At 52.6% G+C, this 17,176-nt stretch overlaps 2 protein-coding genes across 11 annotated transcripts in view; one reads left to right on the top strand and one right to left on the bottom strand.

Annotated features, from left to right (window-relative positions):
- Positions 1-15,097, bottom strand: part of BLCAP (BLCAP apoptosis inducing factor) — a 30,205-nt gene extending 15,108 nt beyond the window's left edge. For 7 of the 8 annotated variants that reach the window (XR_011076852.1, XR_011076853.1, XR_011076854.1 and 4 more), the window contains exons 1-2: positions 14,964-15,097; positions 6,505-6,623 (exon numbers count right to left, since the gene is read on the bottom strand). Coding sequence is in view for 1 of the 8 variants with exons in the window: in XM_068565381.1 (XP_068421482.1) it covers positions 6,184-6,447 (264 nt within the window). In the remaining 7 variants the exon portion in view is untranslated. Of the gene's footprint in view, positions 1-4,641; positions 6,624-14,963 lie in introns of those variants that run through there. The other variant, XM_068565381.1, reaches the window with a different exon arrangement.
- NNAT (neuronatin) lies at positions 8,448-10,866 on the top strand. Of its 3 annotated transcripts, none has more exons than XM_068566113.1 (3): positions 8,448-8,620; positions 9,552-9,627; positions 9,860-10,866. In XM_068566113.1, exons 1-3 carry the CDS (start codon positions 8,549-8,551, stop codon positions 10,087-10,089), a joined length of 378 nt encoding a protein of 125 aa, XP_068422214.1. In that variant the 5' UTR covers positions 8,448-8,548; the 3' UTR covers positions 10,090-10,866. The 3 variants fall into 3 exon arrangements, with proteins under 3 accessions (XP_068422214.1, XP_068422212.1, XP_068422213.1); XM_068566111.1 differs by having other exon boundaries at positions 9,552-9,632; positions 9,860-10,048; XM_068566112.1 differs by lacking the exon at positions 9,552-9,627 and having other exon boundaries at positions 9,860-10,048.
- Positions 15,098-17,176: the final 2,079 nt, after the last annotated feature.

Below are 17,176 nucleotides of genomic sequence, written 5' to 3'. Positions count from 1 at the left end.
GAGTCGCCAAGAGGAGACTTGGGAGGCAAACTGAATTCCCTCACTTCTAGGAGAGTGAGGGCCACTTAATTCCTTAGGGAGTCTAGAGATTGACTGACTGAGCCTTCCACCCATCCACCCCCTTGGCCAGCCAACCAGCAGGTTCTATGCCAGGCCTGGCCAGGCAGGTACTGTGCCTGGTCAAGGGACAGAGATCAAGCCCCCACCCTCAAGGGTGGTACAGGGCTCTGACAGCCAAGCAGGACCACAAGCAACAGGGAACCACGGAAGGGCCGTGTTTGTCTTCCTCCCTCAGAGACCCTCCCAAGTCTGCTTTGACTCTAAGATTCTTGACACTTCTGCACCCCAGAGATGTAAAGTTTATTCTTTAATGCAAAAAACCCTTTGATTAAATGCTTGCTTAACATACTTTCAACCAATACCTTTAAGACTGAAGTAACAAGGATAAAGTTCACTGATATTTCAGAGAAGATGGCTTTGGAAACGTTAAAGACTTCCTGGGCCAGCCCCTCCTAGGTGAACAGATGTGGAAACGGGGCGGGCGTGGGGGGCGGTGCCTGGAGAAGAATGAGCAGAGGAGAGCAAGGTCACATGGAAAGGGGGTGGGGATCAGGCCCAGGGCCTCAGCTCCCCGCCCTGCCCTAGAGGGCGGCCACTAGCAGTGTGGGGCGGGGATTGGAAGAATTTAGCTTTGGAAGAAGCAGCGAGGCGTCCCCCTGTAGACTCTCCACAAGTTGTCCAGGAAAAGAGGTGAGGGGCCAGAACCGCTCAAAGGGTTAGTCTGTGGAGAAGATTCGTGCTTACCCCGTACCTGACGGGGCACTCTCAAACATCCCCACACCAGTTCCTCATGAGGAGGAGGCCCAATAGGCAGTGATTTCTTTCCAAGAGGGAAAAATCCATGGACGGTCCTAGGCGAGCTGGTGGCCAAGCAGGGGTGCAAAGCCAGGGTTCTGGCCTCTCAGGAAAGAGCACCATCTAGGTGCTCCTCTCCCTTTTAGGATCTTGTCATTTCGGGGCTTGTAAAAAATAATTAAGGGAACTCATGTCGAGGTGCTGACATACGGCCTCGCAAATGAGGTCTCTCCCTAACTCCGCACAGCCCCGATGACACAGCACGGTCATCATGCGCCTGCAGGACTGCCTCGATGCCCTGCCCCCTGCTGCAGGAGCTCCTCATGGAGGGCATGGTCTTACCAGGTTCTGGGCTGGGCACAGGGCCTGGCAATGCTCCCTGCAGGAATGAATGAGTGGGAGAGCTGGATGATCAGACCGCATCCCTATGAAGCCTGAGCCCAATAAGGCTCGGTGGAGGGTGGTAGGGCACAGAAGAGAGGCAGTAACATTCGTGAAGACCTGGCCTTGAGCCAGGCTACAGGGGGTGTTACCACCTCTGTTTTGCCAGTGAGGAAACTGAGGCTCAGAGATGTGTGGTCAAAGAGGCAGGGGCGTAGGGCCCGGGCTCCCCGAAACCTCGTCTCTCAAGGTTTGCCGGTCCTAAACTGTTCCCCAAGCCCACGCCCACTGAGTCCCGAGAGGGAGACCCAGGGCTTCTGTCTGAAGCCTCCAGCTGCTGCTCAGCCAGCTCCTCCCCTTCATCTTGAGCCCGCTCTATAATCAAAGTTTTTCTCGCGATATGGAATTCTCTCCCTGAAGCCTGGCAGACCAAACTCTGCCCTTCTTCTGGCTTTTAGTCAGGATCACCTTCCCTGGCTTGCTGAGAGCACTGCTTAGTTCCTCCCTCTTTTCAGAGCAGTGACCCTTTCTCCCTTTAGGGGGCTGGGGGATGAGGGGTGAGCTTTGCAACAGACGCCAGGAGACTGGGTTCTGGCTCCGGCAGTCAACTGAACACAAGGGACGACCCCTCCCTGACCTCACTTCCTGCAGCTATTCAACGGGAGTCTCTCATCTTTCTCTGTCCTCCCTCCCCAGCCTGCTCTTGCTCCTGCCTTCCCCTCCTCACCCACCATGGCTCCTTGGATCTACTTCTCCCCATTCCCAATGATCTAGACAGGCCAGTGGCCTTCTTGACAGTCCTGCTGCTGTTACTGCTCAAATGCTATCCCGTTCCCTACTGAAAAAAATCCCACCTTAAATTAAGTGCTGCTCTGATTGGGCCACCCCCTACTCCCATCAGATCCTTGTCTATGATGGTTCCAGTCAGTTGGAAACTGAAGACTGCTCACTCAGGACTGAGTTTGGGGGCCCGCCACCAACACGTCAACCTTAAACCCCCTGACTATCTCCCAGTACAGCCCTCCAGGGCAGCCAGATACTGGTGGTCCTTCATTTTACTTTCAGCCCAGTCTCTTTCGCTGTAAGCAGAGATGCTTGATTAGATGGTGAGAAATAACATCTCATTTATTATTTCACTGCTCCAGCATTTACACTTGTCCTCAGGTCTCAGCCTGAACATCAATCCTCCCCAGCCCACACCAGGTCCCCCTAGACTCCCCTAGACTCCTCTTAGGGCACCTGCCACAGTCCATATTCTGTCTATCTGTGGGATTACCTGCCCAAGGTCACCCCCTTTCCCATTAGCTTGGATGACTCCCTGAAGGCAGAGACGCTCCACCCTGTCCACTGTGTGACCCCAAGGCCTGGTCCTGTACAGGATTCTGACAAGCACCTCAGGTTAAACAACAATGCAAACCCCCTAGGGAGGTGGGGGGAGCCCAATCACTGCGGAAGAGAAAGTCTGCATGACCACTAGCACTAGCACTCAACAGAGGGCTGAGTGAAGTCATCTAGGCAACTGGATCTCTAGGGAGAGGGAAGAGTCCAGGAAGGCTTCCTGACAGAGGCATATCCAGGCTAATGTGGTACAATCATTAAAGCATAAAGCATACGCAGGCTGCCCTGCAAGGGCAGTGCCACCTTCCCAGAGCTCAATCACCCTCCTCAAATGTATCCAGGAGGACCCGAAGATCCTCGGAGAAAGGATTCCCAGTATATTAGGGGTAGGAAGACTGTGTTTGCTCCAAAGCGCACATCTTACCTACAAGGAAACTGAGGCGCAGAGCAGGGCACAGACCAGTTCCTAAAGAAGCCCAGACCTAGGCCTCATGGGATCTTGTGGTTACCAGGTGCCACGTGAGCAACATTTCACACTAGGAGCCACGGCGACTGGCAGAATTGCAGGGTGTGGTTTTCTAAGACCTGGTACCCTGCTCTTTTCCAGAAGAGGTATCATCCACTTCTCATTTTCCTGAAAGGCATTTCAGGAAGAGGGGGCAGGGTGCTGCTGGTGCTGCCTTGGCAGGTGGAAAGCAGTGCTGGGCAGACAGAATGCTGACGTGGCATCACCTTGGGAAAGGGTGGGCTGCAGGCTCCCTGCTGGAAAGGGCCACAAATCTTTCAGAGGGAGGCCTGTTTGTGACTCTTTAGTGAGCTTGACCTATGACAGAAAGCTGCTTTCGGAGGGAGAGCAAAGTAAGCAATAATCTTGGCTTCATTTATCATCCAGGTGCCTCCACGGGAGAGCGTGGCCACAAAAGCCTTGTTTGTTTGTTTTGTTTTTGGAACTTGCAGTTGTCTATTTTCTTAAGTCTTCCCACTAGGCTAGAGTCATGCGCTCCTGGAGAGTCAGGCCTGGGTCTTGCCCCTGAAATCCCCAGCAAGCCCAGTACAGGGGCTCAATGTTTGCTGAACAAACCATCCTTTCCACGTGTAACACTCCTCAACTTGTCAAGACTTTGCTGAACCACAAAATACATCCAGAAACACACACACAAAAAAAGAATGCAGAGGTAAAAACACAAAAGCATCAGAAAGGAAAAATACCCAGCAGACATAATCAATAAGTTTGGTTCTCTGAAAATACCTTTAAAATGAACAAACCTTTGGCAAGTTTTGACCAAGAAAAGGAAAAGCACTGATAGGCGATGGTAGGAACGAAAAAAGGGATGCACTGACAATGGGGAGATTGCAAAGGGCAGGAGAAAACTACACAAAACTTCATAGCAATAAATTACCAATCTAGGTATAACAGATGACCTTTTATGAAACAACCCAAGCCCTTTTACAACAATAAACTCTCTCAACAGCCCTGTGCCTTGGACAGGCAGTGCTCCTGTTGTTTTCTAGAAGGAGAAGAGATGGAGAGGTGGACACCCAGCACAGGGCCCTGGCAAGCCACCCAGCTTTGTCTCAAAGGTCACGGCCATGGGAGCACGTGCACATTGACGGCACAGAACCACGCCACTCCCGCACTTCCAGCCATCGCCCGGAGCCCCCTGCGTGGACGGCCAACCTTATTTATTTTTCCACTTGAAATGCCATAAGGGGTTTCACTTTATTTTTACTTCAAAAGCAGCACCATAAAAATTCTTGATGATTAGAGCTCCAGCTGTCTTAAGTTGTTTGTCAAGGGATCGGTTACTCAAATCTCCTACGGAGGGAAACAGTTTCAGGCGAGAAGCCATGGGAGCTGAGAAACGCAAATGTCTCATCTCTGAAAACTTTCAGACTCCCTCCTGTTCACCGCCTGGCCTGCCCCCTGCTCCCCCTCCCCCAATCCCACCATCTGCTCTCCAGAGAGCAGATCAAATTTTCAGCCTAAGGTACTGTGGCGCCAAGGACTCAGCCCCTCCATGCTACCCCCTGCCCCCCACCAACTTAGAAATCCAACACCACGACCCAAATGGACTGCAGCCACATAAAACCACAGAGTAAAGTTTATAAAGCTTTATTAAACATTTCAAACAGCTGTGCAACGAACACACCAGAAATAAAAGCTCCAGAATAGCAGTCCAAATGTTCCACAAGTGTGGCCTCGCAGTCCCATTCCCTAGATGGACTGCCTCCAGTTCTGTCCTCTGCCTGGCCCACCTCCCTCCCCCCCCTTCAGGCAAGAGAAAGATGGATGGTTTAGACTGGAAGGACAACCATGCTGATCCCCAGCGGGCAGGGGCCAGGAGACAGTCTCATTTGCCAACACTTTTACTGAAGCGCAGAAAAAGAAAAAAGCAAGTGACAGTCACAAAGTCTTCCCGTGTATTCTTCATAACGTATACAGTCTATACGCGCAGGACCGGAGAAGCTCCTGGCACGAGGACGATGGCCACTGCTCCCCTCTGTCTCGTCTGAACCACCTCGGAGTCCAGTGTGCTGGTCACTCTGCAATCCCCATACTAAATACCAACTGTAGCGGCCCCTACAAGCTAGCTATTGCTACACCTCAAAATCAGAACACGTTCGATAAAGCTTCTTTAAAAAGGATTTACACATGTACTTGTACACGTACGTATGTATACACACACGCGCACGCACGGCACACCACACCAAAAAATATCCAAACACCTATCAGGGGATCATGGCTGTTATGAAACACACAATACTCTCCCATTCACTCGGCTGGGGACCGCTAGATCTACGTAAACACACCACACGTCAATCCTGCAGAGCATGCATGGGAGACAAAATGAGGCCCCCTCCTTGCGACAGTTGAGAAAGGCAGGAGGAAGGGCAAAGGAAGCGAAGCTGGGCTGCTGAGCAGGAGCCCAGACCCCCAGGTGAAAGAGCAACATGTATCTGTTACTTCTTCCTTCAAAATGAAGTGGGGAAAATACTGAAGATTTGTGGACAGCAGTCAAGACACAATTCTGTCTAGCCTGCTGGCCAGGGAAGAAGGATGAAAAAGCGAGGCTCTCGGGCATCAGCAATCTCTTTATATTCGAGATAAGTGCAAAACTGAGCCCTGTCTTGGACAGGTGCTCCCCAAAAAAGGAAAGGGCTAAAGAGAACTAACAGGAAGCCAAGAGAGGGACGGAGGAATCAGTAACACTCTGAGAAGGGAGGAACCCCTGACAAGGAAGGGTCACAGAGGTGACAATGAGACTGGCATTTTATCTGCCCGGATCATGCTGGCGCAGTTGACCAGGATGGGTGCAGGCTCCTCGTGGGAATGAGGCGAGGGGGGTGGCCATCCTGCCAGTCGGGGGCCAAGATGGGGACAGAACACATACAACCACAAGACCACCCACGACTACAGGACTCTACGATAAAAGCACCGGTCAGTGCTATTATTCACATTATAAGGATAAAACGTCACAGGCCAAAAAGGCGCCATTAGGAATGTGGCACCCGCAGGGCCGCGGGATTTGAAACTCCAATGCTTTATGACCTATGTCAGTGCCTCCCCTCCCGTCTTCTGCTTCCTTGGAAAGCTAAATGGGCTGGCTGTTAGGTGCCCACAACGCCGGGGTCGTGTGCCGATTCCGGAAGCGGGGAATCGGAGCAGTGGTACAGGAAACAGTTTCCCCAGCAGCTATAGCAGATGAGGAACAGGGCTGCCAGGAAAACCAAGGCACAAATTGTGCAAGGCTTCCGTTCCAGGAGGAAGCTGAGCAGGTAGAAGCCCATGAACATGGAGTGGCTGAACCACAGGGCGGGGTTGAGGGGCTTGGGGATGAGGAGGACGGGCAGCAGCCACTGGAGGCAATACATGATCTCTGCTGGACAGGGCCTTCGCCAAGGCCACCGGGCACCGCTGCAGGAACCGACCTAATGGGAGCCAGCGGGCGCGGGCGGCTGCCCTCTGCTTTCTTCAACCCTCGCTCTCCAGGAGCTGAGCCGCTGTGGTCTCTGGCTGTCAGCCCGGGATCACCAAGGCAGCAGGGATCCTGAAGAGAAAAGTCAACACAACAGACAAACAGACACAAAACAGACAGACAGACAAAAAAAAAAAAAAAACAGGAACAGAATGTATACTTATTTGGAAAAATGGATCATGGTTAACAACAGCAAATGTGAATGCCCTTTCCTCCCTGCCCACCCATGGAAGTCTACTCCTCTCCAAGTCACCCTTTCCAGAAGCATCCTGGGTGTCTCCCCTTCTTGGGGGCTAGGCCAGAGGGCTCTAGGCAGGTCCGGCACAGTGGCCTGGCTTTGCCTGGGCCCTGCCCAGCAGAGATCATGTATCGCCTCCTGGGGCTGCGGCCCGTCCTCAAGGGACCCAGACCTCACAATACCGCTCTGTGGTTGCCACTGGACGGCCATGGGCTCCATGCTGTGACCCCTGAGGAGTGAGAAAAGGATTCTGTGTCTAGTATCTCTCACAGCAGGTGCTCGGTGGAGAGTTAAAGTAGCTAGCGGCGCACTGCCGGCGGGAGATTGCCGGCAACGGATCCTTGCAAGCTCTGGGAAGCCGCCGCGGCAGCATCACCGAATATTTTGTTTTCAGATGGCAGCCTAGAATGAGCTTGCCTTTTTCAAACAATCCGGCGTCATTGTGCCAAAATCAGCCAACTTCTTCGAAAGTCAATGTAGGGGAGAAAAAAAAAATCACCATGCTACTTCGTCCAAACTGACCTCTCTGGGTTCACTTGCGCTCTCCAGCTGCTGCCGGCACTGTATAGAACTTGACCTCTATGAGCTTTTAATCAAAATTAATTTTCTATCCACATAGGGGCAAATGCCAGTTGGCCCCCGTGCCAGGCAGTTTGCTGGAGAGAAGAAGTGCTCTCGAGCAGCGGTCCACCGGTGCGCCAGGGCCGCGCTCGCAGACCGCATTCCGGTCTTCGTGCCGCGCCAGGAATCGGAGCGGCGGCAGCCACGACCCTCTGGCAGCGGTAGCAAAACCCTCCTCCAAGCTCCAGACGCCCAGCGCAACGGGTACAAAGAACCTCGCTGGCTGAGGAAGACCTACCAGCGCCTGGGGGGTAGGGGAGCAGAGGTTGAATTACCCGCCTAGCAGAAAACTATCCCAGAGCGCATTCAGACCACTTCTTTGGAGAGCTCATCCCATCCCTTCCGCGCATACAAAGGCGCCATCCCTCCTACAGGGTAGACACCCGGTGACTATCGCTTCTGCACCTAGGGCTCAGTGCCCTGGCTCGGCTCCCTACAGCCGCCACCGCTGTAGATCTAGCAACCGTAAGAAGCGGGATGCGGGCATCAGGGAAAGGTTCCGCGCTCAGAGGCTCTCGCAAAGCAGAGGACGTGGTCTTCTAATACATCGAATATTAGAAAATGAGTGCTGAGCGGGGAGCCTGTGAAGCCAAGGCTTCTGGAAGGGGCACCTGTTTTTGCTCCGTGGGGCAGATGATCCCTCTCTAAATTAGGTCCTCCTTCTTTTCCATCCTTGCCCAGGTGTGATCTGGCGCGGCACCGGACACTGGGCTCGAATTTGCAGGCCCGGGCTCGGAGAGATGGGCTCCGCTACCAAGCGGTGCGCACCCCTACTCTTACCCTATGCGCTAACTCAGAGTTGCATTTCCCCTCCATTTTACATTAAAATTCAAACGCGGGCACAGCGGAATCTTCTGGAAAGGGGCTAAGATGAACTCAGGAGGCGGGGGTCGGTGTGGAAAGAGCAGATGGATTATTTTTTTTCCTCTCCTGACGAATGAGGAGCGCCCCCGGCCACCCCTCCTCACGGACCCCCCCCCCCCCCAATAGCGCGCATGCGCACTTGGGCGGTGGGCGGATACTTAAGGCGCGGCCACCGCGGCTGCGGCAGTGCGCCCAACAGCGGACTCCGAGAGGCCAACGGACCTCGGAACCGGCAGCACTCGCTCCCAACCACCCACCCACCACTCTCGGAACCATGGCGGCAGTGGCAGCAGCCTCGGCTGAACTGCTCATCATCGGCTGGTACATTTTCCGCGTGCTGCTGCAGGTAAGTGTGCCCGGGTTCTGGGTGGGAGAGGGTCGCGATGTGCGCCCCCTGAACCGGCAAGTCCGCGTCACAATTGCCGCATCCCGACCCGTCCTGTCCTGATTGCCGCGATCCCTGCCCACCCAAGTGCCGCGGCCGGCACCGCACGCCCCCGCCCGTCCCCTGCGTCCTCCTCCTTGCGTAGACCCTTCCCAGTGCGCCCGCCCGGGAACAAAGAGTTGGGGCGCGGCGGGCGCCAGCCGCGGACGATCGCCGAGGCGCTTAGCGACCAACGTGGTAAGAAAATACCGCTACGTGAGACTCGACCCCAGGAGGGAGGCGGGGCACTTCTGTTTTGCGAAAAGAGACTTTACCGCTCACACAGCGGAATTTTTCCGCCTTAAAAAAATTGCGCATTGCGGGGAAATTTTCCTTCAGAAAATACAGTACTTGCGGGGGTGGGACAAAAAATAAGTTAGAAAAAGGCACTTCTCAGGGGGAAAAAAAAAACCCAGCACTCCGCCATCAAGATTGTAACAAATCAGAAAAATTCGCGGGAAAAAATGAATTAGAGAAAATGCGCATTGCAGGAAGAATAAATCAGACAAAAGCACTTGGCAGAAAAAAATGCATTAGATAAAAAGCGCCTTGCAGAAAAAATATTAGACAAAGGAGCTAACAAACTATGAATCGATAAGAGCGCTTTGAAGAACAATTAGAGGAAAAGGTTCTTTGCAGGAAAAATAGAACAGAAAAAAAGCCCTTCCGAAAAAGGACAGTTCGCTTTATTAAAAAAAAAAAAATCAAATACAGCAAAGCGCTTTGTGTAAAAAGCAATAAATCAGAAGAAATTGCTTTGCCCATAAAATCATCTACCCTAAAAGCACCCCTTGCAGGAAGAATTCCCTGCTAAAGGAATCCTTTGCCAAAGGAATCGCATATTTCCTTCAAGGTGTTCCTGGAATGCTGCATTTACTGGGTAGGATTCGCTTTTCGAAATCCTCCAGGGACACAGCCCATTGCGAGAAGTGAGGTATACCTAAGTTGTGGGTCCAATCAGCTTGCGGCCATGCAGCCTTCAGCACAGTTGGAAAAGCTCCAGCTGCCCTGACTCGTGGACAAGCTGCGCCCGCACCCGCCTCTCCTCATTGGACAGGCGGGCGGGGCAGGGGGCGGGGCGGGGGCGGGCACGGCAGCACTACAGACACGCTGCGGGTGCTCGCCTCTAAGGGCAGGTCCTGGGTCTCTCTCTCGCCACAGGTGTTCAGGTACTCCCTGCAGAAGCTGGCATACACCGTGTCGAGAACCGGACGGCACGTGTTGGGAGAGCGCCGCCAGCGGGCCCCCAACTGAGGCTCCAGCCCCCTCCCCTGGGCGGCCGTGTCACCAGGTGCTCCTGTGCAGTTCCACCAGCATGGGAGCCAGTGCCGCGCAGGAATGGGGCGTCCCCTGTGCCCTCTCGCCAGAGGAGCACTTGCCAAGGTCAGTGAGGGGCTGGTAGGCCCCCGGAGAAGCAGCACCGACAATGACGACAACACCAGATCCCTTCCCCGCCCCTTTGCACCCGTCCTACTGCGGGTGGCGTAGAGGGAGGAGGGGGGAATGGGGGAGCAGACCCCTGAGATCTGGGCACAGGCAACGCATTCAGATCTGGACCAAGTCGGGACAGCGCCATCCCAGCCCCACAGCCACGGCCATGCCAGCAGGCCGCACCACAGAGATCCAGACAACCACACCAGCCAGCAGAATGGACATTCCAACTTCACCAGCCGAAGCCCTGAATCTCCGTGCAGCAGACAAGTGACAACTGCGTGCCTGTGTGGCGGGACTGGAGGGCAGAGGGTGAGGGAGGAGGGTTAAGAAAGAGAGCAGGGCCCTCTCACTGTCCCTTGCCTACGGCATGTGCATTCCAGCCTTGCTGCCTTTGCTCCCTCAGTTCCTCTTTCCCCCCACTCCCACCCAAAAGAAATGTCACTCAATTTGGACCTACTGAACAAGAAAACGAATCCCATCGTTACCAAAACACCTCCTCCAAGCCCCCAGCCCCTCACTGATCTTGTATCCCCCAGGTCTCACGCAATTGTGGTCAATATTGTGGTAATCGCTAATTGTAATGATTGTATAAGTGTGCATTAGTTGTGTCTCCCCGGCTAGATTGTAAGCTCCTGGAGGACAGGGACCGCCTCTACAAAAAAATTAAAAAAGTACCTCCCCTGTCTCGCACAGTGTCCCAGAACCCTGCGGGGCGGTGGAGGCGCACCAAAAAGTTTTGTCTCCTGTGACTTCTTTTCCGGCTTCAACACATACTTCTAAGACTGGGCTGATGTGCCCATTGTGGAGTGGGCACTCTACTTGGGAGAGGGACGGAGGGGAAGCAACAAAATGGGAATAAACCTTCACACACCCAGTTCCTTCTCAACACTGTCCTGAGATAAAGGACCACATCCCCGCACCACCACCCAAAGAAAAAGGTGGACATCTTCACTTGTGGTCTCGGAATAAGGGACCACTTATACCTCCCCAAAGGTGTGGGTGCCTTCAGTTTTCCTGGGATAAGGGGCCTTGGCAAGTAATCAGTGGGAAAGATGGAAGGAGGGAAAAGATAGGAGGGGGAAAAGTGGGAAGAGCCCTCAAAATGGAGGTACTAGGGGCCAAGAGGGTGATCAGGAATTCAGAACACAGTCTTATCTCCATCCAGGATCCCCAAGGAAATGAGCACGGGGGTGGGGGGGTGGGGTGGGCACTGGTTTGGACAATGACTATGGGGTAAAAGGTGTGGTGTGGCACCTCCCCCGCCCAGTTCATCCCTCCAGGCCCTATAACCTCTACCAGGACCACTACAAGGGCATCCTGCCAGGCCCGCCTACTTTCCCAGGGTCTCCTCCCCCACCCTCAGGAACCTCTCTCCAGCTCACTCTCCCCACTACTGGGTCCTGTGCTTCTCCCAGCACTAGCCTCCATATCCTTAAGGGTGCTTACCGGGTCCCTGGCCCTGGGCTCTCCCCTGCCATCATGCCAGGGTGGTGGGGTGGGCTGGCTGCTCGGCTCCCAAGGTCTCTCTCCCACTCCTCAGTGAGTCAAGGCTTCTTTTACGTGGGGTCAGCTGACTGCCTCACCAAATGGCACTGCCGCCTGGCCTGTTCAGCCTCGTCTCTGGCTTTATGTGTCCCTGTCACCACACACCTGTTCCTGGGTCAACATCCAGGGAGTGAGTTGGAGGGCTATAAATCTTTCTGCCACTTCCTCAAATCCCTTAGTCACAGCTGTCACAAACAATTTTGGAGCACAAAGGACCTCAATCCCTTGAGCCTGATGTTACCCGCCCCTGCGCCAGACCCTAGCGTTTCTCAGCCCAACCACTAGCACCTTTAGAGGCACCTATAACTTCAGTTCAAGATAAGAGAATTATGGGGGTGGGGGGTGTAGACCTCAATTCCACTATTGGCTTTGCCATCAGTCAGCCCAGGGAACCTGGTCAGGTCACTCCTAGCCACCTTCGGTTCCCCTCTGTAAAAGGACTGCTAAGATCCCAGTGAACCCCAACACACTAGAAACATTCTGCCATCAAAGTGGCAATCAGGACTCAATGGGACTAGGGTGCGGATGTGCGATCGGAGCCTCATCCTCCTCAGGCTGGGCGGTCCCAGCCCCTACCGTAGCCTGTAGGTGGGGCAGGTCTCCTCTTGCCCCAGGGTGACTCAGCAGCAGGCAATGCCCACACCTCCCTTCTGAAGCCTGTACCTTGGCAAGCCTCAAGACTGGGAGTTTCTGTGGTTTTCCACACTAAATGCATAGAACCATGAACATATTTCAACATGTGTTCTCAATAAAGGGTGCCCCTCCCCTCAGAGCCCTCAAGGGGCGTGCCCACGGCCCCACTGCCCCAGATGCTCTAATCTCAGCCCAGTTATAAGGTAGCTGGGTTCAGGGGGACAGGCTGCAGTAGCGTGGAATGTCTGGCTGCTCTCGACACTGTAGGCCCCCTTTTAAAAGGCAGGAGGCTGCTGGCAGCCCCAGGGCTTTCCAGTTGATCTTGGCAAAGCCCAACTGCAGGGCTTTCTCCATCCCTCCATCAGCAGGGCTCTGAGTGTGGCATGATGAGATGACAGACTTCCAGGCAAGGGCCGCCCTGATGGGCTGCACCCGCATGGGTGGCTTGAATGTGCAATGTCCACTCCCCCCTTCTGTGCCCCATCCAAACCCTCATGTTATGGCAGGAAACACAGTCCACCAAAGAAGATGGAAGGAATGTGTTCACTTTCTATTCCTGTGCAATGCTTAGAAGTCTAGTCCAAACACATCTTGTTTATAAAATTTTTTCCAGAAGCAATACCATTAAAACATTTTATTCTGACAGAGAGCAACAAAAAGAGTTGAAAATGACTACAGTTTTGTTGCAAAGCCCTTAGTCCACAGGCCCCCCCCTTTGCTTAAATTTTCTCTACCACATCCTCAAGACTTTGCCCCCACGAGGCCAAGGATAGAGCAGTTGAGTTATGAGGGAACTGGAATGGCTTTGTGAGACTCCAGAAACAGGCAAGACTCTTGGGACTAATGCCCCCGAAGGATGTTAGTTTCTTAGCCTAACCAGTTGAGGTTAAACCGCAGAGGGGTTTAGGTACCATGACTGTTGGAAGTGTGTGGTGCTATGTGACACTGTTACCTCTACCTGTGGAATATTCGGATTGCGACTGAAGGACAAGTTTCTTGAGCTTCAGCTGCAGGACAGCAACAGCTTATTACATGTGGGTTGGATTGGATGAGGGAGCAGGTGTGCTGTGAGTCATTTGCTAGACATTTATTTTCAAACTTCTACCTACTCAGAAGCCAGTACCCTACAGTGAGATTCTGAATTTGCAGTGAGTTTTACCCCCAGAGATTTAAACATGCACACATATACAAAACATTAGTCTAACAACAGTCTCTTTTTCCCTGGAGACCTCTGATTTCCTCTATATACCCCAGAGACATGTCACCATCTTCTCTGGTTATGATCCTGCTCCCCCTCCCCCTCCCTTTCTCCCTCCCACGGGGCCCATTCCCCAGCAGGATCCAGATTCCAGAGCATTCCCAGAACAGGAAGTCAGAGAGGCAGGCAACACATGGTCCTTGGTATATCACACAGGGACAGGCTTGAAATGGGATGCATATGTTTCAAAGATAAGAGAACAACAACAGAAAAAGACAGCCAAACCCAGACTTCCAGATTCCTCTTTGAAACAACATGTTACAGATAAAAGGTTAAACTGTTTTTGGCAGCAATTCTAACAAGACCAATTTCAGATACGGAAGCGATCTGGTCACTGGAAACCGACCAGGGCTCGGCAATCTTTCAACAGATTTGCTGACATTAATTAGTCTCTGATTTAAAACAAACAAACAAATAAACAAGATCTAACACTTGGCATTAGCACTTAAGCTGGAACTTTGTGTGTGTGTGTGTCCTGGCTTTGGTGTTGCCGTCCAGAAGGCTGAGGGGATGGTTGTACCATGTCAGGCAGGGCAAACAGAAGCTGTCCCCAAAACACCAGTTCCCTGAAAGGGATAAAACATGATCCGAACCTATAAACAGAAAGGCCGTTTCTTTCCCAGGACAGACCCCAGTCTGCCCCAACATTTAGCGTTGAAAAGGGACACGGAGGCCTGGAAGGAAATTAAATAAGGTGTGGAAGAGGGAAGGAAAAAGCAACTGTCCCCTATCCCCCATTCTTCTCTCCAGGCCATTAGTGTTCCAGGCAATCCATTCCTTCAGCTGCCCTTGAGGGCCACTCCCCACATATATTGTAGGAAAGGGAACGGGTGTCCAGACTTGGTGTAAAATTAGAGGGAGTAAGAAGCACCCGCGACCCAAAGCAGAGCGTCAACCTATCACCCCAGACACCAAGGCGGGGACACGGGGAGGGAGACCCTTTTCTCCCCTCTCCCCCACGCCCCTTCTGGTTTAAAAAAAAAAAAAAAGGCAACTTAAGTGGCGGGGACAGAGTGACAGGCATCTCAGAAGCTGGGCCCCCTGCCACGGGTACCGGGGCCGGAGAGAAGGTTGTCGCACCCCCAGCCCCGAGCTCCCCAGCTCTGCCTGCCCCATCCCAGAAGCAGACAGGCGAGTGCTGACCTTGGAGGCCTGAACGAGAACCCAGGAGTCCAGTGACCTGCCCTCGGGCCAGGAAGAGACCCCCAAGGCCCAGGCTGGGGGCCAAACAGGGCAATCACGTGACACCGGACAGGGGCGGCCCCCAGGGTGCGCGGAAGGAAAACCCCAGAGAGGGACCGGACGACGCCTAAGGTGACCCCGAAGGGACAACATGGCGGCGCGGCCGCATTGAGGGCCTCTCATCCCGCCCCCAGGAGGCCGACGCCACGGTACCTGCGAGCCCTGCCATGGCGCCGCCGCCACCGCTGACGCCTTCGCAGCTGCAGCCTGCCTCCGCCTCAACTCGCCTCCGACGCCGCAGGAAGCAGGGGAGACGCCCCCTTCGTCTTCTAGTCGAGCCGACCGAGGACCCCTTCTGGGATCGGGCTGCCTACGGCAGATGCCTGATAATACGACCTAAATTGGGGGCGTCTTCTATGCCCGATATCCTCCTAACATGTGCCACAGATGACTATTTGAAGACTCTTTGCTAACGTGTTCAGAAATCTGGGGGTTCTGAAGTCTTCAAATCCGAAGAATTTTTGATCAGGCGCATCCAGGACAGCCCCTAATCACGCCCCCCCCCCTTGGTCCCCTCATACATATGCAGTAGATTGTGATCTTTACACATTTAGAGCGGAGGGGGCGTACCCTAGTCTCTGTAAGTGAACGTTTGCTCGCTTTGATTCTCGTGGATGACCCATGTAATCTGTGAAAACGTTCCCGTGGCTCAAAGTCCGCCTCCTCCCTGGCCCCTTTACCAAGGCCAAAGGTCAGGAGCGGAAATATTCCGGCTCAGAATTTAGGATTTGACTTGGGTCAGGACCTGACTCTTCTTCTTGCCCTGTACTTTGGGCGAGCCACTTGCCCACCCCGGCTGTTAGCTTCCCCGAATCTGATGAAATGCCTACTTCACAGGGTTGTTATAGGGATTAAATGAGTCAATGTATCGATTTATTAGCTAAGTAAGCACATTCCTTGAGCGCTTACTATGTGTAAATGCAGTGCTGAAGACAAGAGGATAGAATGGAGCGTGAAATAGGCACTGTTCTAATTCAAGGCGATGCTCGGCTACTGGGGGAGAGTGGGGGAGGGGTGGAAAAACAATCATCAGATTACTTATATGTGGAATCTGAAATATGACACAAATGAACATATGTACGAAACAGACTCATAGATATAGAGAACAGACTTGTGGTTGCCAAGGCGGAGGGGGTGGGGGAGGGATGGATTGGGAGTTGGGGATTAGCAGATGCAAACTATTATACTGTATATAGAATGGATAAACAAGGTCCCACTGTATAGCACAGGGAACTGTGTTCAATATCCTGTGATAAACCGTAATGGAAAAGAATATGAAAAAGAAATGTATATATAGGTATAACTGAATCACTTTGCTGTACAGCAGAAATTAATACAACATTGTAAATCAACTATATGTCAATAAAATAAAAAATTTTTTAATCATCAAATGATCACTATCTGTTAATAATTTTAATCAAATCAATATATAATTATGCATGATGGGAAGTGCTGTGGGGGAAGATGAAGAGCGCTATGAAAAATTAATGGAGGGGAATTCCCTGGCAGTTTGGTGGTTAGGACTCCATGTTCTCACTGCCGAGCGCGCGGGTTTGATCCCTAGTTGGGAAATTAAGATCTTGAAGGCCACACCGTCTGGCCAAGAAAAAAAATTAATGGAGCCCTCATGTAGTGCGAAGGGTAAGGGTGGAAATTCCTTGGGAAGCTGGCATTTAGGCTTAAAAAACAAAGATAGTTTTGTAGGGCAAGAGTGAGAGGGGAAATGTTGTAGGCAGAAAGAACCACTTGTCCCAGATGTGGAGGTGGGAAGGAGCAGCTGAGGGTGAGGAAGGAGCAAGTAGGGCAGGTAGTGCTACCTAATGAATTTAGATTTTATCTTTATCTTTTTATCATTTTCATCAGGGGAATGATACCAGGTTTGGGTTTCTGAAAAACCACCCTACATGGCTTGGAAAGCACTTTCGAGTGGGTGTGGGGAGACCAGCTAGAAGGCTGTTGCAGGTTTCCAAGTGCAAAGGAATGGTGACCCTGGCAGGGCGGTGGCTTGGGAAGGTGGAGAAGTAGAGAATGTAAGATGGAATGTGGGTGGGTGCTGAGGCATTGGCAACGACACCTAGATCTTTGCCTTGAGTATGAAGGACTGAAAGAGCCCTTGACTAAGGTGGTAAAGCCTGCAGAAGGCTCAAATTGAGGGGGAAGATCAAAGTTTGGCTAAGAAGGTAAGTTTGAAAAGCCTGGGCAATGATTGGGTGGAGAGGGTCAATAGGCAGCTTTATATGAGACTGGTGCTCAGAAGAGAGATCTGGGCTGGAGATACATATTTCAGTAACATCAGCACACAGTACACACATCATGGTGCTGGATGAGGTCCCAAGAAAGTGAAGGTAGATTAATAAGTAGGCAGA

Source organism: Eschrichtius robustus, chromosome 16, assembly GCF_028021215.1.
Source record: "Eschrichtius robustus isolate mEscRob2 chromosome 16, mEscRob2.pri, whole genome shotgun sequence".
NCBI lineage: Eukaryota > Metazoa > Chordata > Mammalia > Artiodactyla > Eschrichtiidae > Eschrichtius > Eschrichtius robustus.
The sequence above is the reverse complement of the archived record's forward strand: the minus strand, read 5'-3'. Positions and strand labels throughout refer to the sequence as shown.